The sequence below is a fragment of the Macadamia integrifolia genome, chromosome 4, assembly GCF_013358625.1.
Source record: "Macadamia integrifolia cultivar HAES 741 chromosome 4, SCU_Mint_v3, whole genome shotgun sequence".
NCBI lineage: Eukaryota > Viridiplantae > Streptophyta > Magnoliopsida > Proteales > Proteaceae > Macadamia > Macadamia integrifolia.
The window spans coordinates 8,837,318-8,863,559 of NC_056560.1; the positions used below are offsets into that span (position 1 = coordinate 8,837,318).

At 38.6% G+C, this 26,242-nt stretch overlaps 3 protein-coding genes and 1 pseudogene across 3 annotated transcripts; 3 read left to right on the plus strand and 1 right to left on the minus strand.

Annotated features, from left to right (window-relative positions):
* The first annotated feature begins 2,157 nt into the window (after positions 1-2,157).
* On the plus strand, positions 2,158-2,817 carry LOC122075347. The gene is made up of 2 exons (XM_042640341.1): positions 2,158-2,409; positions 2,500-2,817. The coding sequence occupies exons 1-2, from the start codon at positions 2,158-2,160 to the stop codon at positions 2,815-2,817; spliced, it is 570 nt and encodes a 189-aa protein (XP_042496275.1).
* Positions 2,818-3,985: 1,168 nt separating this feature from the next.
* LOC122075350 lies at positions 3,986-5,008 on the plus strand. Its single transcript, XM_042640342.1, has 3 exons — positions 3,986-4,081; positions 4,186-4,333; positions 4,461-5,008. Exons 1-3 carry the CDS (start codon positions 3,986-3,988, stop codon positions 5,006-5,008), a joined length of 792 nt encoding a protein of 263 aa, XP_042496276.1.
* Positions 5,009-7,790: 2,782 nt separating this feature from the next.
* LOC122075732 (peptide deformylase 1B, chloroplastic) lies at positions 7,791-15,798 on the plus strand. Its single transcript, XM_042640874.1, has 7 exons — positions 7,791-8,091; positions 8,331-8,469; positions 8,737-8,929; positions 10,422-10,532; positions 11,344-11,406; positions 15,209-15,340; positions 15,445-15,798. The coding sequence occupies exons 1-6, from the start codon at positions 7,872-7,874 to the stop codon at positions 15,308-15,310; spliced, it is 828 nt and encodes a 275-aa protein (XP_042496808.1). The 5' UTR covers positions 7,791-7,871; the 3' UTR covers positions 15,311-15,340; positions 15,445-15,798.
* A 3,720-nt stretch (positions 15,799-19,518) lies between these two features.
* Positions 19,519-24,760, minus strand: LOC122076094 (annotated as a pseudogene).
* Between the last annotated feature and the right edge of the window lie 1,482 nt (positions 24,761-26,242).

A 26,242-nucleotide genomic window follows, 5' to 3' on the forward strand; every position in this document is an offset into this window, starting at 1 on the left:
TCTTCATCTCGTGAACCCATACGGCAGATTCGCTTCATTCTTGCAGAGATTTGTCCAGATTCGTCCATGTCTCACCTCCATATATAAATTCAAGGCCATTCCCCTCAAATCTGAAGAGTATACCATCACAAAAATTCTGATTGAAGGTTCGGCTACTCCTCCCACAACCGTTCACTCACATCTGCTCGGTAAGTGGTTCGGCAAACGCAGCTTTTATTGGTTTTCCTCCTCAAGTTTCTCTCTGCAATTTTTGGTAAACAAAAATATTATTTCTGGTATCAGTGTATAATGTAAAGAGTTTGGTTTTCAACATCTAGTATCAGTGTATAATGTAAGCCAATTTTATGTTCAACATCAGGAGTTCTCCTTTCTTCTTTTCTCTCTTGGAATGGTTATAAGATTTAAGTTTCCTGAATCTTATTGGTTGGCTCTGTATGTCTGTGTGTGCAAGCTTTAAATGGCTATTTCATCTTGACATGTAAATTTTCCGCCACTATGTGATGGTAGCATATTCACCTTTTGCTAGGAGCAAGATGACTTTTGGATGAGGATGATCCAGCCACGGGCAAGAATAGGAGGATAGGTTAATGTGTCTCTCTCCATAGCCATATGGAAGTTTTCCTAGACAGGGTCATGGGGTTTATTTTCAGTCATTATTTTGTTTAATTTCTGTTATTGAATCCAAGTTGAAGTCATAGAGTAGATGGGAAATTTCAGTTTCATTTTAAGTCACTGTTATGCTTTAAGAGTCCTTGATGGAGTAGTATAGTTCCCTATAGATGGCGGTCGGTTGAATTGAGCCTATTCTCAGTTGTAGATGAAATTCCTAGTTAGATTTTGAGTTTGTTTGAGTCCTAATACTGACCATAAATAGTTGTAAGGGCACAACCCACCCAAATGTTTTTATGCACATAAAATTTATAGTTTTAAGTTTGAAACTTGCTGCGGGTTCGATGGTTATCAGGGAGAATTCCAAATGGTTGCTTGGTGGATTACAAGGTTCTGCTGAAGGTGGATGGATGGACAGTTTGCTTTTTCTTCATTTCATTGCTTATTATCTTGAAGAATCCGTGTTCTAAGCCCTATATCCAGTTAGATTGTAGTTGATATATCTGACGATCTATTTATCTAATTAGTTTGAAATTTTATATCTGATCCCTATTCTAACTATCGTCCGAGACTCTATGAGAATATATTCAACTCTGATCCAGAAACCATAGGTTCTAGTATGCTGGCCTAGACAACCCAAAAAGTTTCACCACCTAGCCCAACAGTCTATAGAAACACTTGGTACAGCAATAATACTAGGAAAGAGTGTCATCCATGTATAAAATATTGACTTCCTAGGTTTTGCAGTTATTGAGGTCAAGAATCAATCAAACATACCATTTGCTGCAGCTGACAAGGCAAGCCCTTTAGCTTTTAGGATATGTTGATAAGAATCCCATAACTTCATGTTTGAAAACATCATAATACCATCAAATTCACTCCTTTTGATAAAGTGTCATAAAACTCAATAGAATCAGTGATTGACTCAACTACAATCTTTATGAAATCAGCAAGGTCCGTTAGTCCATATTATATTGGCAAGTTGAAGGTATTGAAAACTCAATACCAATCAGGAATCTTAGAAATTAGTTTAATGATTCCACTAAATGTTCAGCATTCAACAAGAAAAACACCAGGTAAATCAATTTTTAGATGTCCAAGAACTAAACATTGACAAATAATGTAACTCTTTTTATCACAAATCCAGCACTTATCCCGACCTGTGATGTGATCCTCTATGCATTGGAAAACTGTTTCCAAGCAATGCCGATGCTGGGCCAGCTTCAAGCCCTTTTGTTCATGACTCGTGTCTGCTTCCTTGTACACTCTCTTCCTCTTTTTCTTGAAGTAGTTGTTAGTAATACTGATGATGATGAAATGGAGCATAATCTTACTTGAAAATTACCTTCTTTTTTTTTTCTTCCTCTTTTTGCTAAATATTTTTATTCCTATTTCTTTGAATTTTTTTTCCATGTTCTTATCTGTGTTTGAATATGTTACCTAAATCAATTATGATTGTTCAGAGATATGAGATCCCCAAGATCCCCAACCCCCAAAAGTACTACTATAATATGGAATGAAGCAGAAATAAGATCATTCATCAATCTCATGGTTGATAATATCCGAAACGGATTGAAGACAAACTCAACATTCACAAAGGTTGGTTGGGACAATATTACAAAAGGGCTTGAAGCCGAATTCAAAAGGCCCTTTGCGAAGGTACAGCTGCGTAACAAGATGAATAAGTTACGCAAGGAGTACAACAGCTTCAGGGCTTTGTTAGAAACAACTGGTTTCGGATGGGATGCGAATGCTCGGACTGCCACAACTGATGATTTAGTATGGGAATCTGCTATTCAGGTATGAATAGGATCTTTGGTTTATAGAACGGATTTTTTTCACTTTTTGAAAAAAAATGTGATGATTAATTGAAAATATTTTCAATTACAGGGAAACAAAGATTGGGCAAAGTATAGAAGAAATGGTCTCCCCTTGTGGCCAGAGTTGTTAGAGATCTTCTCCGATTCGAGTGCCCGTGGGGATAGAGGTCTGTCACAGGCAACTATTGTAACTCCAACGTCAACTAACCTTGAAATTGATGATGATTTACATGACACTGATAATGATGACAGTGATGCTTGTACTGGGACACCCAAGGGGTCAGTTCCTCCGAAGCAACGACTTGATAGGGCTCCTACGGATCGTAGGAGGAAGAGCCACACACGGACACTCACGAACTCCGCTGAGGACTTTGGAACCTTTGTCTGATGGAGGATGGAAAAGGGATCAACCTCTGCCACCTCAGCAGTTACCCGACCACCTGACCCTATTGTTGATGGACCATATAGTATGATGAGCTGTCAGAAGCTACTGGACAGTTTGGAGGATATCCCGATGGATTTGTATATGTTGGCGCAGCGTAAGATACACATTGACCCTGGATGGCGCATGTCTTTTATTGAAGTGAGACCTGACAGGAGGTTATAGATGCTACATGGTATGAAGGAGTGAAAGTAACAATTTATGAAATGAATGGTTTGAAGGGAGCATGAATCAACATATTCTTTTGTTTGGATTTTATATGCCTCGTACTGACTGACACACTTATTAAATTTAGCATACTATGGATGATGTTGATGTTTGACTTATGTTGCTTTGTTTTATTTTGATTGCGTGTGCTTTAGATTTACAGTAGTGGACATGACTGTTTATGATTGTGAAATATTATGCTTTTTATCTTATTGTGTGTTTCTTTATAGCTTTGGGATATAAGATCATATTAATTTCACTATATTAACAGGAAAGTAAGTAGTTGTCAATTATGACCATTTCTGAATGGATTGTTACTTGTTAGTAGATTAGAAAAAAATTTAAGATACGGATATTACATTTGGACAATTCATCACATTCTTATGGAGCCTTGTAGGCAAGTTTAGGGAAGTGTTATTTTTTTCTTCATTTAAATAGTCAATGCTATTAGATGGTACATTTATGGACTCTATTCCTTTATATATTGAATGTATCTATTCATACAGGGATGTCAAATCAATTTCCAACCGACATCACAGGGTCATCGTCCGACAATGAAGACATGGTTATAGTACACCAATTCCAAAACATGCTCAGTATGTATAGGATGAGAGAACCTCTGAATGATAGTAGTTACACAGGACCTGTTAGGGTAGCTGAGGTTCTTGCAGGTCATGCTGACGTGTGTTACCAAGAGTTTAGACTCGAGAGACATGTATTTCTCAACCTGCGAGACCGATTGGTACATAGAGGCTGGCTAGTGGATAGCCGTTTCATTCGAGTAAATGAGCAGCTAGCGATGTTCCTCGTGATAGTAGGTCAATGTTTGAGTAATAGACAAATGCAACGTCGATTCAATCGTTAAGGACAGACGATTAGTGTTGTCTTCCACACGGTGTTGCAAGCAATGCTAAATTTGTCGCTTGAGACAATCATGCCACCAAATTTTGATGTGGTACCTCCAGAGATAACCAACAATCCAAAGTACTATCCATATTTCAAGGTAACTGCGACTTCTGATGATGATTATTTATTTCGATGTTTCCAATGAAATATCAATGCAATTTACACAATTATATGGACTAATTTATATTCAATGGAAAATAGGATTGCATTTGTGCTATTGATGGCACCCATATAAGTGCCATCGTACGTAGGTTGGAAGAGACACGTTATCGTAATCGAAAGGGTATGATCACACAGAATGTTATGTGTGCATGTTCATTTGACATGCGATTCACATTTGTGTATGCGGGTTAGGAGGGTAGTGCACATGATGCAAGGGTATTGTATGCAGCAAGAACCAATGATAACTTAGGGTTTCCTCATCCCCCATCAGGTAAAATGTATTATGAATTTTTGTGTTGTCTTTCCGCATATAGTAGACAGGGAATATAGATCTAATCCCATAAATGTTTCCACAATAATTGAAGGCAAATATTATGTTGTTGACTCGGGCTACGCCAATCAACTGGGGTACTTGGTGCCATTCCGAGGACAACGGTATCACTTGCAAGAGTATGGTGAAGGTAGGCCTGGACCAAGAACAGCTAAGGAATTGTTCAATCACAAACATTCGTCACTGCGGAATGTTATTGAGAGAACATTCGGTGTATTGAAAAATAGATTCCACATATTAAAAAGTATGAAGGCGTATGATATTGAAGATCAGTCAATAATCGTGGTCGCTTGTTGTGGGATCCACAATTACATTAAGGAACAAACTATTCAAGATCAGTTGTTTAATGAGCTTGGAAGTGAACAACAAATTGATGACCCAATGAATCCTGATATTCCTGCGTACCATGCTTCCGCATCTGATGTATCCCAGAGACTATCTGCGAGACAAATGTCTATAGTGCGTCTTAATATAGCCAACCAATTGGCAATTTCAAGGAGAATGTCTACAATTTCGTTAAATCGATCATAAACTTTTGCTGAATACATTCATTATGTATTAAAAGGTAGACACAAAAATTAGGTCACAATTTTTCCTTCAATTGTGTGTATGGGGTGCTAGTAAAAATACTTCTGTTCGCTTCACAATGTTTACATTGGGATGACTTGTAATCTTTGTGCTGTATAGATGTCTTCCACTGACACCGCAATGGCAAGGTGTGACTACAGTAATCATTTGTGCGATAAGTACACAACGAAAAATGAGCCTAATAGAGGAAGATTGTTCTTCAAATGCCCCAAGGCATAATGAATATTTTATGTGGGTAGATGAATTTCGCTTATGTGATTGTGGCGAGGGACAGTGCAAGGTACGCGTCGCGAAGACAGCAACAAACTTTAATCGTCGTTTCTGGTGTTGTCCTAAATCCAATGGGGTATAATTATTTATTTATTTTTTTTAATCAGCATACTATTCGACCTATATTATCTGAATACATTTCACGACTAAATCGATGAGTAATTGCAACCCCTTGATCGAGATTGCAATTTTTTCCGATGGATTTATGGAGACAGCAATTTGACAAGTGCACCGTCTTCCGATTATGGAACTTTCTGTTTCAATGGTTGGAGCTCAGTCTTCTCCATCAGCACCTTCCTCTGATTTTGTGAAATGTTACTTGGAAAGAGCAATCAAAGGTGAAGAGGAGAAGTCTAGAGTACTGAAAAACGAAATGGATGTATCTGAGGAAAAGCGAAGGATATATACCGATATCCTGGAGGCCATTAATAACATAGACATAAATAAAGGTGGTAGTTAGAGGATAATGACCAACTATTGGGAACTTGTAAGACATATGGCATACCCGGAATATTTGCATTTTAATATACTATTATTGGTTGACATTTCTTGTTTCGTAAAATTATGATGTAAGTTCAAGATAAGGAAATTGGTAGTTGTTTGTCTGATTAAAATAAAGGGTCATGAGTTTCTGAAGAAAGTAACAAAAGTGGAATTATTTTCATTAAAATTTCTTATAAACATCATATTCTGTCATAAATGTTCCCATAAGCATAATTTATCAAACACCTTCTTACCCGTTTCTGTTTCCAGAAACAAGAATTATCAAACACCCTTCTTACCTGTTTCTGTTTCCAGAAACAACAATTTATGTTTATGCCGTTTCTTGAAACAGAAACGGAAAAAACATTATCAAACAGGCCCTTGGTTTTTCCCCACCATTGATGGGAAATTGAACTCAGCAATCTTTCATCCTTAATTTTAACATTTACATTGATCATCTGATTTTTTTTTTTTTGTGCAATCATCTGAATCATATGCTCTAAAATATCTCACAAAATCAGTTGATTAATTACGAATATTGATAATATGTACCAGAGTGCAATACTTATCTTGTTTTTTTTTTTTTTTTCCTTTTGGTAATGCAATACTTATCTTGTTTGATTGAGAATAACCATGTAGACGACTCGACGTTATAGTAAAATATATACATTAAACATAGTTATGTCATCGTAATACACAGGCTGCATGAGGTAAATTATAAAGTGAAGTGAAAAGTAGTGAAAATGTATCATCTTAATAATGATTTACTTTTGAGGAAAGCCAATTAGAACCTTAGGATTCACCTATAGTTTAAATTATATATTTGAAATTCTATATTGAGGAAGATTCAATTGTCGAAGTAGAAAAATGGTGATATCACTTGTGTATTTGTCACAAGGATGGTGAATTGATTGGCACATATTCTTGTATCTGTGAGTTTGATAACAAAATATGGATTATATGATAGTCGAGATTAAGAACATAATTTATGAGGAATATAATACTGTTCACCTAGTTTGTTTATTCGACGTCTCTCTATCCAAATTGTAAGTATCTACTATTTTTCACCATGACCATCACTACCTTCTCCCATTAGTCATATAGGAACCACATACTTAGTCCCCCAAACCTTTTCAAATTGTGAAATGCATTTTAAGATGGGTTGCAAAGTTGGAAGTATTATGTCATAAAAGTTGTAGCTTAGATGATAGGACGAAATCGGAGGAATAGCTATTCCAATACCAAAAAAAAATTCCGATGTTCAATAACCTCCCAATGGTTTCTCTTGCATTGCCGGGAGTGACATTATTTTTTTTGAATTTAAGAGATATTATATTCATTTAGACATCTACATTGATCTATCTATTAGTGGTCATTGACTTGTGGTTTATCTTATAAATTTTGATATCCAAACAAAATAAGCTGGATGAGCAACAATGATTAACTTCAATAATAATGTTTGTTTTAGTTATTATGGATTATGAGTGTGCAAGATCTCCAAAATAAACAGGTGTCATGAGGCTTCGACAAGGAGTTAGTTGAGTAAAGTCGTTGGGTTGCAATGCCATTTAAGTACAAACATATTCTAAAAATATGGTGAAAGTGGCTTTAAAAGGGATCCGGCTTCTCTCTTGAGAAGTGATCGCTCAAGTCAGTCCATAACTACGTGTCTAAGTAATGATCCAATAGATGTGCTTCTACTGATCAGAACAGTGGCCTCGTGTAAAGAACCATTATATACTGCTTAGACAGGTGTCGATTGCCCAGATAGCTATGTGCGCTCAAAAAAGGATCCGCATCCCTTTCCAAGGAGATTATGTTTCGTGACCAATATCATCCATCTTATGAAACGACATATTTACACCCTATTAAGGAAGGAGAGAAAAAGACATAAGACGCTGGTGTAAGCCACGCTCCCGATAAGGTTTTGTTAACTAAACCCTTCCGGTCGTGTACGAGTGTTGAATGTTATACAGGACCGACCGGTCGTGAGTCGTGAGTCGTGAGTCGTGAGTCGTGAGTTCGGAGTTCTTTGATCTCCTCCGACCTGGGAATGGCGTGTGCTCGTTGGTTCGCACCCTCCTCGATATCTTACGTACTGGCGCCTTTCGTCTCTCGAGAAGCGAGGCTTCCCTCATGCCTCCGCCGCCTCCGCCGATTCTCTTCCAACGGCCGACCCCTTTCATCCAATACCCTAACCAGAGCTCCAGTAACGGAGGTTTCTGCGCAGGCAAGGCGAACCTTTTCATTTAAAGGGGACGAAGTAGCATCTCGTGAGTATTTTTCTTTTATTCCTTAAATTCCACGCAGCTTCCTGGTTTAGTTCCGTCTTCCTTACACGTTAGTAGGATTCTTGGAAGCAATCGATGTCGCAAACTTAAAGATTTCCTGTGAAGAATTCGAATAGCAGCGCAAAATTTAACTTTCTGTATATTTAGGTTCGTTTCTCCCCATTGTTCTGCTTTACATTTCTATAATGACTTTGAATCTGGTGGATCTGTATTCCTTGTAGCCGCTGATCTCTCCTTCGAGTCACCTCTCAAAATCGTGGAGTACCCCGACCCCATACTGAGAGCGAGGAACAAGCGTATTGGTACCTTTGATGAGAATCTGAAAAAGCTAGTCGATGAGATGTTTGATGTAATGTACAAGTAAGTTTCTTAACAGTTTATAGAAACCTCGTACACAAAAAATATTTCGATTTGTGTATTGGAAATATAGCAACATCTTGGTTCTTGGTATTTACCAATTGTCAATTAGCAACTCCACCATTGCATGCCTCATGGATTCTAAGCCAGTTGTAGGATCTTCAAAATCTAATTAATGATTAGAGTTTTCTGCTCATAAAAACAACCCCTTATAAATAATGCTTGGTATTTACAGGAGTGAAAAATACTTGTTGGCTTCCTTTTGCACAGAACCGATGGCATTGGGCTTTCGGCACCTCAAGTTGGACTCAATATTCAACTTATGGTGTTTAATCCTGTTGGCGAACGTGGTGAAGGAGAGGAAATTGTTCTAGTAAACCCCAGAGTCTACAAATATTCTAAGAAGTTGGTGCTTTTCAATGAAGGTTGCTTATCCTTTCCTGGAATTGATGCAGATGTAGAGGTAATCTCTAGATACTGAAGTTTCTTTTTCTTTTTTTTTTGTCCCTCCTTTTTTGTGTCTTCTTGTGAGTTTGGAATGCAGGTGCTCTTTAATACGATTACTTGGGGATGTATTCATATAAAGCTCGATGACCTGGAAAATTTTATTGTGGCAGCTTCGGTAGCAGTCTAAACAAACTCCATGAAACCCCCCCCAAAAAAAAAAATCCACGAGTAGCGTTGTCACATGATCGGTGGTGAATGTTTCAAATGGGAAAGAAAAATTGATATTTCAAGTGCCATATTATTGAGATGGAAATATAAGACACATGCAAGGTTCAAGAACTTGTTTCATTTCAGTGTTTTGGTGGTTTTGAAAACTACCGAAATATATAAATTTCGGACAAATTTAGTCTAAACAGTGTATTTTTTTTTTTCATGTGTTTCGCTGGGCCATTTTGGGAGGATAATGGCTGAAGTGGCGAAATGAACGGAATGACTGAGATGGTTGAAATTTCAACAAAATAGTGCATATTTTGGCCTAAATGAGGGGAAATTTCAAAACAAAATGACCGAAATCATGTACTTGTGTGTTTCGTATGCCATTTCATTTCGGTTAAAAAAAAAAACACCAAAATATCCGAGATTTCAGGGAGTTTTCGAACTGTGGATACATGATGCAATGGGGTTGGATGGCAGCACTGTAAAATGTACTTTCTATGTATGCCACATCATCCATATGGCTAGGAGATATTTGATAATTGAAGTATAGTTTGTCCTTGTCTAAACCTACTTCTATATTGGAATTCTGTATTTCATGTTTTCAAATTATCACCATTATCACCACCCAAGTAATCACTCTAGGAGAAGTCGTGAAAAAATAATCTGTAGCTTAGGACTGGTAATAATTATGGTTTTGAATAGGGTTGAGTTGGTGAAAGAGGATCCATGTAGCCGAGCCCATGTAGTTGTGATAAGGCTGGGTTGAGGGTTGTATCATCATCCAAGTCATGAACCAAGGGCTTGGGGGTGTTTACAGGAATGCTTTTCCCTTACTTCATTCGCCCTGTCTAGGCCCATATAACCTGAAACATATTTTGCTGGAAAATTGAAACATATCATCTTCCTCTGGTTAGGAAACTTACTGTTGTTACCCTTTATTTATTTTTAAATATATTTTTTTATTTATTTAAAGAGAACTTCCTTTTTGTCTCTTTTCCCGTAAAACACTTTCAGTCGGATTCTCAGTTGTAAAAGACAGTTCAATTCTCAGTAAGAAATCAGAAGATCATAATTTGTCATGGATAAGGGATGATGAATATCATGAAAGAATGTGCAAAAAATTAATTATCATTCATATGATGATTGAATCTTTTGGACGGTATAAAAGTTTCTAGCTCAAGGCTTAACATCAATTCTTGTATTTTTTTGGGTTCTGTGAGATGTTTGTCAATAATCTAACCATCTTCTGTGAAATTAAACATAGGCCATTTGCTGTTGCTTATTTTTTTCAGAGACCAGTATCTGTGAAGGTTGATGCCTGTGATATTACGGGTGCGAGATTTTCAGTTAGCTTGTCAGGCCTCCCTGCAAGGGTTTTCCAGCATGAATTTGACCATTTGCAGGTTACTTTTTTTTCCTTCAACTATTAACTCTTAATCAATTACCAGATGGAAGGATTGGGTGTGAGAGGCTTGTGACCATTATTGTTTAGTTCTTGATGAGTTCTTCGTAAGAATTTACTTTTTCTTTAACAACTATATGAACAAGGCATGATAAATAGCCCATGTGTTTGAAGTTCAGTGGTTTCTAGTGTTTAGGAGGAGCCCAAGAGCAGTTTCCAAGGATTCTTGGTTTTTCCCATTTCCTCTGAAAAATTACACGGATGATAAGTGATTCATCCTTCTGTTAATATTCAGTAGTTTTCTAGGTTGGAAGGAGGTGCCATGGGGGTAAGAACAATTCAGAGGATTGGACTTTTTTTTTTTTATAAATGGGAATAGGGAAGGAAGCAGTGGATTCCAATTCACTTGTAATACTTTTCCTCTATATATTTTCATACAACTAAAATATAATCATTCTTGTTCTGATTGAAAAAAAAATCTTAAATGCCTGCTGAGTAGGTAAATTTCTTAGTTGTTACAGTTCACCACTTGTCATTTGGCATACGTGGATAGACATGGTGGTTTCATGTGATAGAGAATGCAGCATACATCACACTGGTCAATTTTTAGCTCGAAAGAAGCAGTAAATTTGGCTCCAAAGTTAATAGAACTGTATATAGGCATGTGCTTTAACAGGAAAATGATAAAACATGCCAGAGTAATAGCAGTTCATTAGAGTTTTATGGTCTCTTTCAGTTAATGCCTTTCTTAATATTCTGTCTTGGTGGTTCACATATTAAAGTAGTTTATTTTTTGCCTTGTGAATTTGCAGGGAACTCTTTTCTTTGACAGAATGACTGAAAAAGTTCTTGAGAATATCCGTGCAGATCTACGGGTGAGTAGAAGCATAAACATATCGCCACTTCTATTATTATCTTCTGAAATCTGCTATAGTTTTTGTAAATCTGATAAGCATACAGCAAAAGAAAAGAAAAATCACCTTTCTTCATCCCAATCCACACCTCTCCACACACCCCCTCCAAAAAGGTGGCGATGTGGATAGTGTTCTTATTTTTGTTTTGATTCCACCCTGTTTTGGGATCATCTCTGTATATGTGGGAAGACCAACAAAATCAATGATGGCACAAATTCATGGAAGCTGCTGAGTTTAACAAATTGGCTAAACTACAAAGAGTCTTGAACAAAATTATAGATGCTTTCTATGATGGTTAAATTTAGTTGGTATTGTAACATCTATTAGCTTTGTAGCTTGCAGTTCTGCATTCATGCACTTGAATCGCCAAGCTGGGAAAAGTAAATTTATGCAAAACCCCTTAAATCTAGCATTTGTCTGTCTGTCTCTCTGCCTTCCAATTAATCAGAGAATTATGCCATGTCCCTTTGAAAGGAAATGGAAATTCTGATACCGTGAAAGAAGGAAGGAAGAAAAGAACTAATATCCGTACATGGACAACAGATTTAGCAACATGATTAGAAGTGAATTGGCAGCATCATTTAGAAAATAGGTATTTAAATTGAACTAAAGGAAAAAAAGGAAAAAAAGGAAAAAAAAAAAGGAAGGTACGTGGTTTGAGCCTTTGAGGGGTTAGTTTTGGCTAGAATGCCCCAAGGCTAGTGTAAACCAACTAGGGTATGGTTTTCTTAGGTGTATGTGACTGCGTTTCAGCAATGAATGCAGAGTATAGAAACTAGAAGTGAAGAGTAAGGCACTGTTTGACAATGTTCCGTTTCTGCGTTTTCTTGTTCCTAGAAACGGAGAAACAACCTAAAAAGCGTTTGATAAAGTTGTTCCGTTTCACCCTTTTCTAGAAACATAAATCAAAGGGCCCGTTTGATAACGTAACCAGAAACGTGTTTCTGTGTTTTCTTGTTCTCAGAAACAAAGAAACGGCATAAATACCGTTTGGTAAAAGTGTTTTGTTCCACTTGTTTCTTGAAACATAAATTGAAATTTATAACAATTTATGCTTCAAGAAACATGAATGACGAAACAAGTTTTACTTGTTTCGCTCGTTTCTCGAAACAAAAATGGGGCACAAAAAATCGAGATTGAAGACGAAGCTACTGGACTCCTTAATCGCATATCTGTATTCTTTCGTCTCCGATGAAGTCTAGCCAATCCGAAGCAGCTTCATCGTCGTCCACTACAGCGTTTTCCGACCCACCACAGCAACCGCTGGCGGTTCCGACGACAACATCATCATCAACGGCATCAGAGAAAACGGCTTGTCTATCGATATCGGCTGCAGAAGAAACCTCTGGGTCCCGCGAAGGGGGCAGCCAGGTTCGTCGCCGCTTCTTCCACTCCTCAGGTCCTACCTCTTACATTCGTAAATCGTAATCGAATTCTGGATCTCAATTTGCCGGCGGCACTCCGCTGCAAGGCCCCAATCAATGAGGAATCAACTCCAAATTCTGCCCTAGTTCTCCACTTCTCCGGTAAATCGTAACCTAATTCTGAATCTCGATCTGCCGGGAGGCCCTTCATCTCTTTCATCCAGAATCCAAATTGTTGGGCCTCAGTTGAAAGTCACGACTAGCGACTCCATTGTCTCAAGCTGCACAAAGCAGACAACCACCGTCCTTGTGCTGCTCGAACCTGCAGGTATGCTCTCTCTCTCGTTTGCTCTGTCCCATTCTTCTCTCTCTCTCTCTCTCGCATGCTCGTTGTCTCTCTTTTTCCTAGGAACCGTGAGCCTTGGTAAGTGTTAAAACTTTGGGTAATCTAGGGTTTTATATAGTTTTGAGGTTTGTTGGTAAACCTCTTCCACAATTCTTGATCCCAAAGCTGGTTTCCTTTTCAACAACGACTCTATTCTCATCACTGCCGATATCCTCGTATTGAATGAATCCATTTCCTTCACCCGTGATAACAATGAGGTACAGTCTTCTTCCTCGTCGTCCTCGGTTGTTGTTGCAGGTCCTGTTTCTGATGTATTGAGTGGGAAGTTCACTTGGAGGGTTCGCAATTTCAGTCTTTTTAAGGAGATGATCAAAACCCAAAAGATAATGAGCCCTGTTTTCCCTGCTGGGGAATGTAATCTTTGGATTAGTGTCTACCAGAGTTCCATCAATGGGGTTGAGTATCTCTCAATGTGTCTGGAGAGCAAGGACACCGAGAAGTCTGTCGTTCCCGACCGGAGCTGCTGGTGTTTGTTTCGAATGTCGGTGTTGAACCAGAAACCTGGGTTTAACCACATGCATAGAGACCCGTATGGCCGCTAATAAGAGTTTCAAGAAACAAGGTTTATCAAACACCCAAAATTCTGTTTCTGTTCCCAGAAACGGAAATTTCTGTTTCTGTCATTTCTTGAAACAGAAACAGCAGAAACGTTATCAAACGGGCCCAAAATTTATGCCTATTTACAATTCTAGAAACGATTTTGATTAAACAAGTCCGACTTGTTTCGTCGTTTCTAGAAATGAATTTGAGAGAGAAAAAAAAAACTGTTGTGCCTGATAAATCTCACCTATTTAAACCTAAAAAGAGGCAACTGAACCCTCTCTCCCTTTTGGGCATCTGATGATACTATTGGGCTTTTTAGTGGCATTTTGTCTGCAAAAAAACGTTTCGAGAAATATGTTTATCAAACACCATAAAATCTGTTTTTGTTTCCTGAATGTGAAAAGCTGTTTCTGCTGTTTCTAAACACAGAAACAGCAGAAACGTTATCAAACGGTGCCTAAGTATTCATATTTCAAATTCAAGAACTAGAATAGTGAAGTGTAAGTATTCATACTAGCAAAGGAGGCCATCACGATTTAAGCCAACAGTAGTTTAAAAGGTTTCTGAAATTACAAGAATGCACCCCATTTACTTAAAATGAACGGAGACTAGACCAACCACCAATGTGGACCCTTACATGGTCCTAAAATAGAGCCCGGTGCCCTATATTTTTGGATGTGACTTCCTAGGCTTGGGCTTCACTGCCAATCGTAATTATCCATCCATTGGATCGCTGTCATGATATTCTGTCAGCATTGGATCTATTCCCAAAAAAAAAACCGTCATGATTGCTTTTTCGCCGGGGGTGGGGGGTGGGAAAGACGGGGACAGGTTACCACGCATTTTGGTCCTTGATGTCCTGGGTAACTCAGTACTCATGGAGAACTATTTTTCAATTTACAACAATTTTTATTGAAAAGGACCAGATGTTGGGTAGTTCAAGCAAAAAAGGTCAGTGGTTTGAATGAGTGAAAATATTATCAGAATTAGATCTAATCGCTCTGATCCTAGAGTGGATGATCCAGTGAAAAGGTTGACCAGTCCGAGCCATCAGACCATGGTCTGATCGTCCTGCCTGAAAGTCCTTTAAAACACTGGTTTGCGATGTGTTCTAAAGGATAGATTTAAGTCCAACATGAAATTGTATTTTCAAGGGGCTTTCCTGGTGTATCGCTATAAGGCTCCGTTTGTTTTGATGTAATGCCCAGAAGTAAAATAAATTAAGTGCAATATTTTACTCCCTGTAATTAATTTTACAGACTTTGGCATTAAATAGGGGCCGCAGCTGCAAAATTTTGTCATTTAGTGTGTTTCCAGTGAAATAAATTCTATGATTAAAAAATTTACTTTCCTTTTCTTTACTTTCTCCCATTTATGTTGAAAGATGCATGTCCTAAAAAGAATAAGAAATGGCATAATTTGTTCATCATCTTGGTCATACCTTTGACAGGCCTTGGAAAAGAAGTATGAAGAAAGAACTGGATTTCCAAGCCCTGAAAAGATTGATACCCGTAAAACACAGAAGGAAGTTGCTGGCTTTGGAAGATCATGAATCTAAACACAGACCTCAATTGGTTTGCAGGTCATATATCAACATATTTCCATTTTCCTCTCTATTCTAATTGTGTTCACTAAGATTAATTCTTGAATACCGTCCCCTTATGAAATTTTACTTCTGTGTGACAGATACTAATACCGAGCCTGATGGACAAGGAATTCCATGAGGAATTGGCTAAGCAGGAGAAACATAAGACTGTGTTGCATCAACTTTGGGATGCTTGGGAAACCATGGGTGGCTGGTTCCAAGTTGGTCTTGTCAGAGTAGGAGTTATATCCTATTCGGTGATGTGTAGATGTCACTATTTTACAAACAAAGAAAACAATAGGCGAATCAGATATTGGCTTATTGATATTGTCATTTGAAGCTGTTTGATATATTACAAGTTATATGCTATAGGCATCATTGATGCAGATTAAGGAACATAAAATGGAAGTTCTCTTTCACACATTAATTGAAGAAGCATCCTTTTATTGCTGGCAGTCTTGAATGTAGGGTCATCAGTATTGAGACTCACTCTGAATTGAGGCACTTGCTCACATCCTCCCACAAAATGGACCTCACACAGATTGGGGGTGGGGAGGGAGAGAGCATTTGATTGTCACTATTTTTTTCTTGATAGATTACAATTTGTTGGGAAATTTTTTAAATAGCTGATTACATTCTTCCAAGGAAGGCAATGAATGAATGATAACCAGATCACTCTTAAAACTAAGAATACAATTAATCTCAAGTACAGATGAGAGCATTTCTACCTCTTTGGCCCGAGTCATCTTCCATTGGAATTAACAGTTTCAACTGGGGTGGAAGAAATCTGATTTTGTCTAATGAGATGTGATAGCCTTCGTGGTCCACCTGATGAATTCCTCATCCATCCAATGACATTGTCTGATTCTCCCTCTATTGCCACTTCAGATGCTCATATTTAAGTCTAAATTTTCTCTTCTTTAGATAGGAAGGAGAGAATTTTATTAGGAAAAAGTTGAAGAATTTATGTTCACAGCCATTTACATCACTGCAAAAGCAAAACTATACAAGAACAAGATGCAAAAGAAGGACTTCTGACAGTAGCTCAACCATAAACTAAGGACCCTTGGGAAAACCTTTGATATCTTTGAATTCCTTTGTAGATTTTTCTCACCTCATAACTATCTTCCAAGTTCCAATAATGGCAACTACATGAGGGTAGCTTCCAACTTTACCATCAAAGATACGTTTGTTAGTTTCCTTCCAAATACCCAAGAAATTCCATGGGGAGTCAAGTTCCACAGAAAAGGTGCCTTCAGAATTCAAATTAAGATTAATGGCCTTCGGTGAAGATTAACTTAAGTTCAGGAGGAGCCCAATCAACTTAATAGATAAGCCATAGAATATATACAAACCAGATTGCATTTTAGTGACAAGAGTAGTATGTCTCACCCCAAGAATTGGATGTCCTTCAGAAATTGTTGACTGGGTTATAGACTGTCTGGCCACATGATCCAGTCATTCTGATCATCTGAAGTGGCAGAAGCTGGACTGCCTGGCCATGGGGTGGGTATTATGATGCCACGTTAAAGATCTTATTTGCTAACATTTCAGTGAGAAGATTCTGCCTCAAAGGAGCATGGTGTACCAGCCTCCTTGCCAACAACTCTAAACAGCTTCTTGAGTTTTTGAATCAAACTTTGGTTTATGTATATATATTCAAAAGTTAAAGTATAACCACAATATTCATGGTTCAGCTTTAAAATCATTCTGTGGAATAGTTCTTAAGGCATCATTTTGGGAAATTAACAGTTTTTGAGCTCCCTTTAGTATTTATTTCGTTTGGTTAATTGCTAGATGTTGGTGTCAATTTTTTTGAGAGGTAGCTTTCATGGGTGAGATTGATGGTGGCAGCTATCATCATTGGTAATAGATTTCTTACTCTCTACCCTGTTCTCTTTGTTTTCTGGGATTGTTCTTATTTTTACCACAGTTGAGCAATTTCTGAATTTCTGATAACAATTCATAAGAACTTCCCTGTGTATTCTTCCCCTTCATCGTCCTGTGGTTACAGTTTATTCATTATGAGATTTATTGATTGTAGTTATATTGTAGGAAATTACTGTGTGGTTTGAATCAAGGTAGCTGGAGTATCACATGTACTAGTTTTCTCTCTGCTTATTGAGTTAATTTTCTTTCTCTTGTTCCAAAGTAGAAACATATTTTTTTTAATGTTTTGGTACTCTTCTGCTGTTCTGCATGAATGATTTAGCATAGAGTTGGGTAGTACTTTGTGCCAGATTTGCCAGTCAAATAAGATGGTTTAATGGAAAATCTTAAAATAATGGTAAAAACTTGTTTCAAGACTTCAAGTGCAGCATCCAACAATTTGGTGAGGCATGGTGGTCTAAGATAACCAAGTCATGCTGCAAATTGACCATTGTCAACACTGTACTTTTTTCCGTAGTCTTTAAACCATGTGGTTAAGTGTGAGTTGCTGCCTTACAAGATGGTTTATTGTATGAGTAGGGGATTTCAAGTTGAAGTCTTAGAGGCTAACTCTGTAAATCCAGGAGTTTTCCTGACTAATACCTTGTAATTGCATTAATTCATGCTACTAAGTACCCAGATTTTTTATGGTACTTATTTTCTTGATTTTGTGTTTATGGAAGTGATTGCAATTGTACGAGGGGTAAAGTGCTCTGCGTGCATGGAGATTGTGGGAACATCTGAGTTCTGCTTTCTCCAAACCTTGCTGATACAGCATCTTGTTAAAAATCCATGGTCACTGTATGTGCATACTGGCCTTAGGTGTGGATGATCATAACTTTATCAATATTTACTTCTCCACAGCCAAGTGCCTCCCCAGATAGTATGATTTCTATTCTAAGCAGTACCATGCAAGAAGGGAGGAACTAGGCTTCAACCTTAGCCTGCGCAATGATTGATGTGTGTTGATCTCTCTCCTCAAATTCAATTTTTCCCCTTTTCTTTTGCTTTCATTTCTTAACAACCAAACATAGTCTGAATATAACATGTATGGGGATTGTGATCTATTGCAGATATAGAAAACATATGACCTTCGCATTCTCTGGTAATGGGAAATCCAACTAGAGTACCAGTCTTGGTTAGACTCTATGATGTAGATAAGTCACTTGGGCTTATGTTATTGCAAATAAGTCTTGGGTTGTATTATTTATGTGTTGGGCCTTTGATCCCATGGGTTTTCTTTGAAATGTGCCACTTTAATGGGCCTAAAATATGGGCAGAAGGTAGGAAAACGAGATTTTATTCATTAGTTTAATTAGTTGCTATTTAATTCAATAAAGGCCCATTAGGCCATTAGTTAGTTGTAAAGTCCTATATAGACTATTAGTTAGTTAGTCCTACTCCATGTTAGAGTCATAACATCAAGTCCTAGTCATATTTTGAATTTCTAGTTATTAGAGTGTCTGGTCCTACTGGGAAACTAGCTCCTAGTTGTAGTAGGAGTGTCTAGTCCTATTATGAAACTAGCTCCTAGTAGTAGTTTGATTTCTATTCTGTCCTCTATGAATAGAAGAGCCCATGTACTCATAATTTCAGATTTGAATAAAGAATAATTGCAGTCAATTGCTTAGAACAACCGGGATAGCTTTGGGTGAGAAGCGCGGGCCGAGACAGCCGCTCCTCCCCCACTTTTCCCTTTGTTTCTTCTTGTTTAAAGCTTTCTATTTTATCCTAAAGTTACTGTTGTTGAAGTATACGACTGTTGTGAGTATTCATAAGTTCAAATCTGTCCAAGTTACAAATCAGAATTGATTCTCTCATGAAGCCTGCGATTATTTCTCCTAGGTCAGAAAATCAAGAAAGCTTGTAACTTCACAACCAGCCATCAGAATCCTCTCAACTTTGGGGGTTTTTGTACCCTCCCTAGGGACTATCTACGCCCAAGAGTGCAGCTCAATCGGACTCCTACAGACCTGGCCGCACCTCTCTCTCTCCAGCTCTATAGCAAGTATTTCTCTCTCCTATCGGATTGGGTTTTTGGCTGATTTTGCTCCTATACGGGTATTGTATCTTTGGGGGTTTATTTGATGGTCTTATTTCTTTGTTTCCTAGTCCTATTTATCTTGTTTGGGGTTGTAAACTACGGAGTTAGTTACTTGTAATCTACTCCTGCATTACTCTACACTGTAGACTTCTAGGCCTACCTACTCTTCAAATGGAAAGCAATGTAATCTTTCTGGCAAGAATTGTTTGCTACCACTCTCAACATATACTTTCTTTGAAAACTGATAATGGTATGAAGGGGTTGGGAAAACACCACCACACATGTACACAGTATACAGTATACAGTATACACTATAATTCCCTAGCTAACCTCAGCAGTAATCATGATCAGATTGAACCCGGTTGCTAGATGGCTTGCCGATCTGCAAACAGTTAATTGGTGGGACAGTGGGAGTGTTCAGCTCCCCAAAGGTTTGCCAGCAGAAAGGTTCATACAAGTGGTATTCTTCTTGGAGTGGTGTTAGCTCTATGGCTGTTAGAGTGACATCTGTACATGGTGAACTGTCACTGCATGCAAAATGCATGGGTTTTACTGTGTATGTCCCTCTTATTCCTTCGTAGGTGATGCCAGATAGAAGCACAGCCGATGTCTGGTTCTTGCATGTGCTCTTGTCACAGTAGAATTGATCGATTACAATCGGAAGCTGCACTTCAGAAACTTGAATATTTGAGAAGAGAACTCCTTCTACAGAGCCTGACCCACCCTGCAAGGTAAAGATGTGAAATCTTTCTGTCAGGTTTGAATCCAACAAATGAAACAACTTAAAGGACAACTTTCAGTTGAGAGTTTGATAGGATCTTTGGAGTGGTCCTAGCAATCAGACAAGAATATAGAGGTTTTGGCTAATTGATTTCAGTAATTGAACTTAAATGCATAAATTCAACCTGAATCTAGATCAGATCATGTCAACTCAGCTAGTGTCATTTAATAGAAGTTCTTAAATCTTGGTAGGCTGATTATCCATCATAGGTGGTTACATGTCAGCTGGATATAGTATAGGAGGCTGTAAGGGAGGCATTATGGTAGATGTACCTGCCATGTCTTGATCCTAACACCAGTCATTGTGTTGTGCAGCATGATATCTCGAACAGTAATGTTTGAGACACAGGCTTTAGTGTTGTCCTTCCCTAGCCCTCCAATGCTAATGCCATGTCCAGGACCACAGTTAACATTGTGTATGTAAATATTTCAGCATCCAGTCTGGATGGAGACACAGTCATCACCTGCATAATGCATAGGAGCTTTTGTTAGCAGAGTCAACCCAGAAACCATTCATCTCTTTCGAAAATTTGTTTCACCTGAAACATATATCTCAGATAGTTAAGTTGGTCGTTCCTAACTGTTTTTCTTCCTGGGTTATATATTTGTTCTAGTTATCTAGTTCTGGTGACTCTGTTACTCACATAATTTTGTATGATTCATAAAGCACGTGATAATTGTAATGAAAGGATTGGTCTCATCTCAGTTCACCGTGTCCAAGTCATTTTGCTTCACCCTTCAATAGACAAATATATGACGGTAAGTAGAGAACTAAATATCCTTCTCTGTTCCATTGCATTCTTTATATTATATATTGTTGGTATTTTCAGGTTTAAATTGTCTGCAGCGGTGAGGTGCAGTGAGCATCCGGCGGTTGAGAGCATCTGGGCACACACCCCGAGGGGCTCCCAGCCACCCGTTGCTCACTGCACAGGTGCAGTGGCTGCAGACGATTTTCACGTGGTATTTTCTACCATTATGCGGAGCAATACAGGACCACACTTCAGTTTGGATGTGAACACACTTCCTTGAGTCCCAAAACTCACAGTGTAGCTGCTTCTTGTTTTTTATGGTTCACCTTTAGACATGTGCGGCAACATCATGTGGACAGGCATGATTGTTAGTGTCTCTTTGGGCCCACTTGATCCTGACTCTCCTTGGTGTTAGAAAATGGCATTGGAATGGGGTAGTCTGTACAATGGAAGGAGTAGTCTTCTTCTATACAGGTTAGTGTTTGAAGCACTGGTGATGTGGTTGGTATAGGTTACACCCAACAAGATCATGACATGTGTTCACTTCAGTCTTGGCAGTTGGGAGATGTGGACACTGTTTCTCAGGTTCTTGTGACTTGGTAGATTTGGTTGGTAGTTTGGTTATGACTTTGAGTTTTGAAATGGAAGTGGTAGTTGGGATAGTAAAAAGGCAGAGCAACCCTTGGCAAGTTGAATTACCACAAGCGAGATTGGAGCTGTGGATGAGTGCGTCTTTAGAATTCTGGAGATGGATTCCGTCAGTGTTGAGGCTGTTGCTGGGGGAGGAGACGCTGATGTTGAAGACATCGACACCGGCACAGTTGTCGAACTTCAGGTGGCATTGTGGGCTGTTCTGAATTGTTATGCCTGTGACGCTCACATCAAAGCTCCCATAGAACCTCAGCGCCTACTCACAAAAGTGAAAGTGTAATCAAATGCAGATGTTGTTCCAGAAATATCACTTGGAGGAGAGTTCTTACCGTTGGTTTGAGACTCGGCATTTTCCCGCTGAGTTCACTGTTATTTATCTGCCAAGATGATGACTAACGATTAAAAACCCAGAATTAGACATGGGATTCGAATTCAAATCAGTTTACAATTGGAACCATTTAGAATCGGTCCAAACACTAGATAATGGAATTGGGTAGAAGAAGCAAAAGAGGGCAAGTTGCATTGGTTTCTATTGTCTTACCGACGATAAGGAAGGAAACATTATTCGACAATAAGGAAGGAAACATTATTTGACGATAAGAAATGAAACATTATTCAAAAATGCGCATTCATATCCGATTCAAAAACAGTGCTGAACCATGATGATCTCTCACAAAAAGAAATGAGAGAGAGAGAGAGAGGTGATTGGATCATCGATTGTAAGTTACCGGAATATGTGAATTGTTGTGTACTGGATCTTGATTTATTGGAACAATTAATTTGGTCTCATCGTCGATGGGATCATTCAAAGAGTCATCCTTCCACCAGACTGAGCCCTGGCCGTCGATGATACCTCCACCACGTATGGTTATTCCTTTCAGCTTTGAGAATAAAAGCCACTGAATGAGTCCAGAACCCCAAGCCTTGGAGCTTGTAGGAGCTATTATTGTACCCTCAAGCTGCAATGGATCCATTACTAAAATTACTGTTCTGGAGTTGGACATTGATTGTCAATGATGATGACATAACCAGCAACTCACCTGAAATACAATGTTTGGTTGACAGTATGTGCCTGAGAATGAAATGGGTCCCACAAGGAAGACAAACTCTGATGGCACCACGATCGTTGATCCCTCTACGTTACAAGCAGCTGTCCATGCAGCTTCGAATGCCTGTGTTGCAGCCAAGCACCAAGAATTTGAGAGATTGTAAACAACAGGCCTTTTCATTATGGGCTGGGGAAAGCTACCTGGTTCTGTGGTCACTACACCAGCATGTGGACTTACTATAGACAAGGTGCAAAGGCATCCAACTAGGGGTAGGGTGGTTTTTCTATCATCCCCTATGTCTGGGCATAAGGGCATGCGACCAGGAAGTGATCTTTTTCCCTTTTATTATTATATGTTAAATAAAATAAGGGAGGGAAAGGTATGCCGTCGGTGTATAGTAAACTAGCGAATAACACCAATGGGGGACAAGATGGGGTATCAAATAGGAAGGATAGGGAGGTCCTTTCAAAAATGGGGGGAGAGAGACACGGTGGGTGCTAACTTATGGTATGCTGGGGGCATACCCAATATTTTTCCAAAATATAATTTTAAAAAAGTTATAAATAATGTACCCTATCTGGTAACTTGCAAAAGAAAGAAAAATTTCCTATAGTGTTAGAATAGAAAATTTTCCTATAGTGTTAGAATCATGACCCAATTATAATAGGGAATAATATATATTTCAAGGGTTTGATTTTGGTTGTTAGTTTCATATTCATCATTATTCCTAGGGCAAAGGTTTCCCACAATGCTAGTGGGGAAAAAACTTTCACATCACAATAATAGGTAGGCGGGGCCACGGGAGACTGGTTCATATTCATTATTAATCCTAGGACAAAGGTTTCCCACGATGCTAGTGGGGAGAGAATTTTCACATCACAACAATAGGTAGGCGGGAGAGACAATTTAATATTCTTTATTAATCCTAGGACAGAGATTTCCAACGATGCTAGTATGGAGAGAATTCCCACATCACACCCATAGGTAGGCGAGAGATGGTTTCATATACAGACACTCATTTGGCGTGGAAAGAGAAAGAATATCAATCATGGGGTCCATTGGTTAGCGAGTGTGGGGGGGAAACTCCCATGTCACACTACTAAGCGCCGGGGAAATGGACTCGAATCAAGTGGGCTCATTTGAAGTGGAAAGAGAGTGCCAACCTGTGGTCCACTTGTTAGAATGTGAGAAGGCGGCAGAGTGGAGATCTATAAAATTGGGAAAGAGAGAGAAAGCAACATGGTCGCATGGCCCCAACGCCAGCATGGGGGCTAATGGGAAAGCATGCCCAAGCATCCAACAAGGGGGCAAGCTGGTCATTTTATGCTGTATATGTCCGGGCATAGGGGTGTACGGTCCAATAGCTTTCTTTTCTCCTATAAGATTTGTAAAAGACTTTTCTGCACTGCCAAGAGAGGAGGGTATGTTAGCACCATCTCTTTCTCTCTCCTCTTCATATGAAATGATCTTCTGTCCTCTCATTTATGAAACCGTTAAGATTTCCCTCTGACAAATAAAGCCTCGACATCTTTTGCAGCCACCGCACCAGTGCAATGAGCATCTGGTGGCTCAACAACGACGACAATGGAGTGATGGACAACTCCTAGTACTACAAAAAACAACTGCAGTTTTTTGCCTCTGGTTTCAACCGCTAACAAGCTGCTTTGTAATGGATAGAAAACGAAGTTGCCCGAGCAGCTATTTTACCAAATTACCCTTCACATTTTGGAAAAGGAAATGAGATTCTCTTGGACAAAAATTTTGATTACGTGAGTAATAATAGAGTACCAATTATATGTGAGGAAAGAAATGAAGGGATCGTATCACCTTTGTGTCGTCGGTATCACCATCTCCTTTAGCTCCAAAATCCAACACATCAAAGACGGCAGAGTGGCCGCCATTATATCCTTTCGATGGCGGCGGCGAAGATGGCGATGGAGGTTTTGGTTTCGAGGGTTTCAACGGTTTGGACTTAGTGGTTCCCCCATGGTTCTTAATTTTCCTTTTGAAAAGAGAGGCTGAGGCAGCTTTCCTATGCCCCCAATGCCTACCTCTTCTAGCAGTGCAGAGCTCAAGACTAGAAGACCAAACAAGGACGCATATCAGAAGGAAGAATGTGAGACTTCTAAGAGTGATAAAACCACTCATTTCAGAGAGAGAGAGAGAGAGAATGTGTGTTTTGATAGATAGTGAAAGGGAGAGAGGAGTTGGTGGGGTTTAAATAGAGAGCTAGGACACCTAAAACTCATGATAAAAAGCACATATAGGCAAGACAGTTCGATAAAGATGGGTATTTATTTAGCCTTTGATTATCTTTTCATCTATTATTCACTTGTTTTTTTTCTTGTGATAATTGGTTGGTGCCTACTCTATTCTATTCTATTCTATAGAGAGGAGGAAAGGTGAGGACTCGGAGGCTCGAACTCAAGATCTTCTGGTAGTTTACCACATCACTCACTATCAACTGCACTAGGCAGTTGTCCTCAATTTTATGCCATATGTTCCTTGGGCAATTTTGCACGTGAGACTTCAGTTGATTGTGCGAAGACCCTTAAATTTTCATTTGTATGGGTTCAATGTAGGATCTAAAGTTGCACTTTTTGCTCCAAACACAACTGATTATGGAAAAAGCATAGATTTTTAATGCTAACCCACACCAAAAAAAAAAGAAAGCTATAGTAATATGGTTCATCTAACAATTGAAAAATAATGCAATTAGTATAGATTTCTATTAAATTTTAATCTACCATTTATCTATAAAGCACCATTAAGTGTCTATTTCAAAGATTTTGGAGTAATATGCATAGGAATATCTATCATATTATTCCAAATTTTAAAATTTTGTAGCCATACTTAGTGTTATACCCATAAGGCATATGCAGCAATAGAACCTAGCTCCTTTTGTTTCTTCAGTTAAAGTTGTTTGTTGTTAGTGGTTGGCCTTCTCATCCTCTACTTCTTTTCCACCCCACAACCCCTTTTCTTTCTTTTTAGCTTGTCAATGGCACTGAGTGATTATAACAGCTCCTCTTGGTCACATGCAACATTCACGGGTGAAGAAATGCTCGTCTTCTTAACCACCAACAAATGCCTGGCAATCTCTCTCTCTCTCTCTCTCTCGTTGGTAGTACTGCACTAACATGTTGAGAAAGAACAAATGAAGCCACTACAGCCCATAGTTTCATTTCTCACTTCCAACTACATTATGCAGCTGTCTTCAATTTATGTCATATGATGCTTGGGTATTTTTGCAAGTGACAGTTCTCCAGTTGATTGGGCGAAGGCACCTTAGATTTTCATCTATATGGGTTTTATGTAGAATCTAAAGTGCAAAAGTTGCACTTTTGAAGAAAATCTGCTTCAACATTATTGATTCCGGAAATAGGCAAACAAGGAAAAATTGAATTCTTCCAGCAATACTAGAAAATCCTAGTTTTTTAATGCAATACTAAACAGCTAACAAAAAAAGGGGGGTATCAAAGAAAGTCATGATCATATGGATCGAGTTTTTCTGCACCCACAGTGAATGGATCTCATTCACCATAGGGGTTCAAGAGCAGGGGAGGTGATATCGGAGGTATTTTCAGGAAATTTTAAGACCTAGAATATCACATGGGAAAAAGTTTTCCTAACCATATTATTCTTTTCTAATAATTGAAAAACAGTGCAACAAGTATTATAGATTTCTACTTAA

Bases quoted from the DNA above. Each gene is read 5' to 3' on its own strand.
- LOC122075732 (XM_042640874.1), top strand. From the start codon at position 7,872: ATGGCGTGTGCTCGTTGGTTCGCACCCTCCTCGATATCTTACGTACTG. The intron at 8,470-8,736 runs GTAAGTTTCTTA...CCTTTTGCACAG, and splicing joins ATGTTTGATGTAATGTACAA to AACCGATGGCATTGGGCTTT. The intron at 11,407-15,208 runs GTGAGTAGAAGC...TACCTTTGACAG, and splicing joins ATATCCGTGCAGATCTACGG to GCCTTGGAAAAGAAGTATGA.
- LOC122075350 (XM_042640342.1), top strand. From the start codon at position 3,986: ATGCTAAATTTGTCGCTTGAGACAATCATGCCACCAAATTTTGATGTG. The intron at 4,082-4,185 runs GTAACTGCGACT...AATGGAAAATAG, and splicing joins AGTACTATCCATATTTCAAG to GATTGCATTTGTGCTATTGA. The intron at 4,334-4,460 runs GTTAGGAGGGTA...TTCCGCATATAG, and splicing joins ATTCACATTTGTGTATGCGG to TAGACAGGGAATATAGATCT.
- LOC122075347 (XM_042640341.1), top strand. From the start codon at position 2,158: ATGGTTGATAATATCCGAAACGGATTGAAGACAAACTCAACATTCACA. The intron at 2,410-2,499 runs GTATGAATAGGA...TTTCAATTACAG, and splicing joins TATGGGAATCTGCTATTCAG to GGAAACAAAGATTGGGCAAA.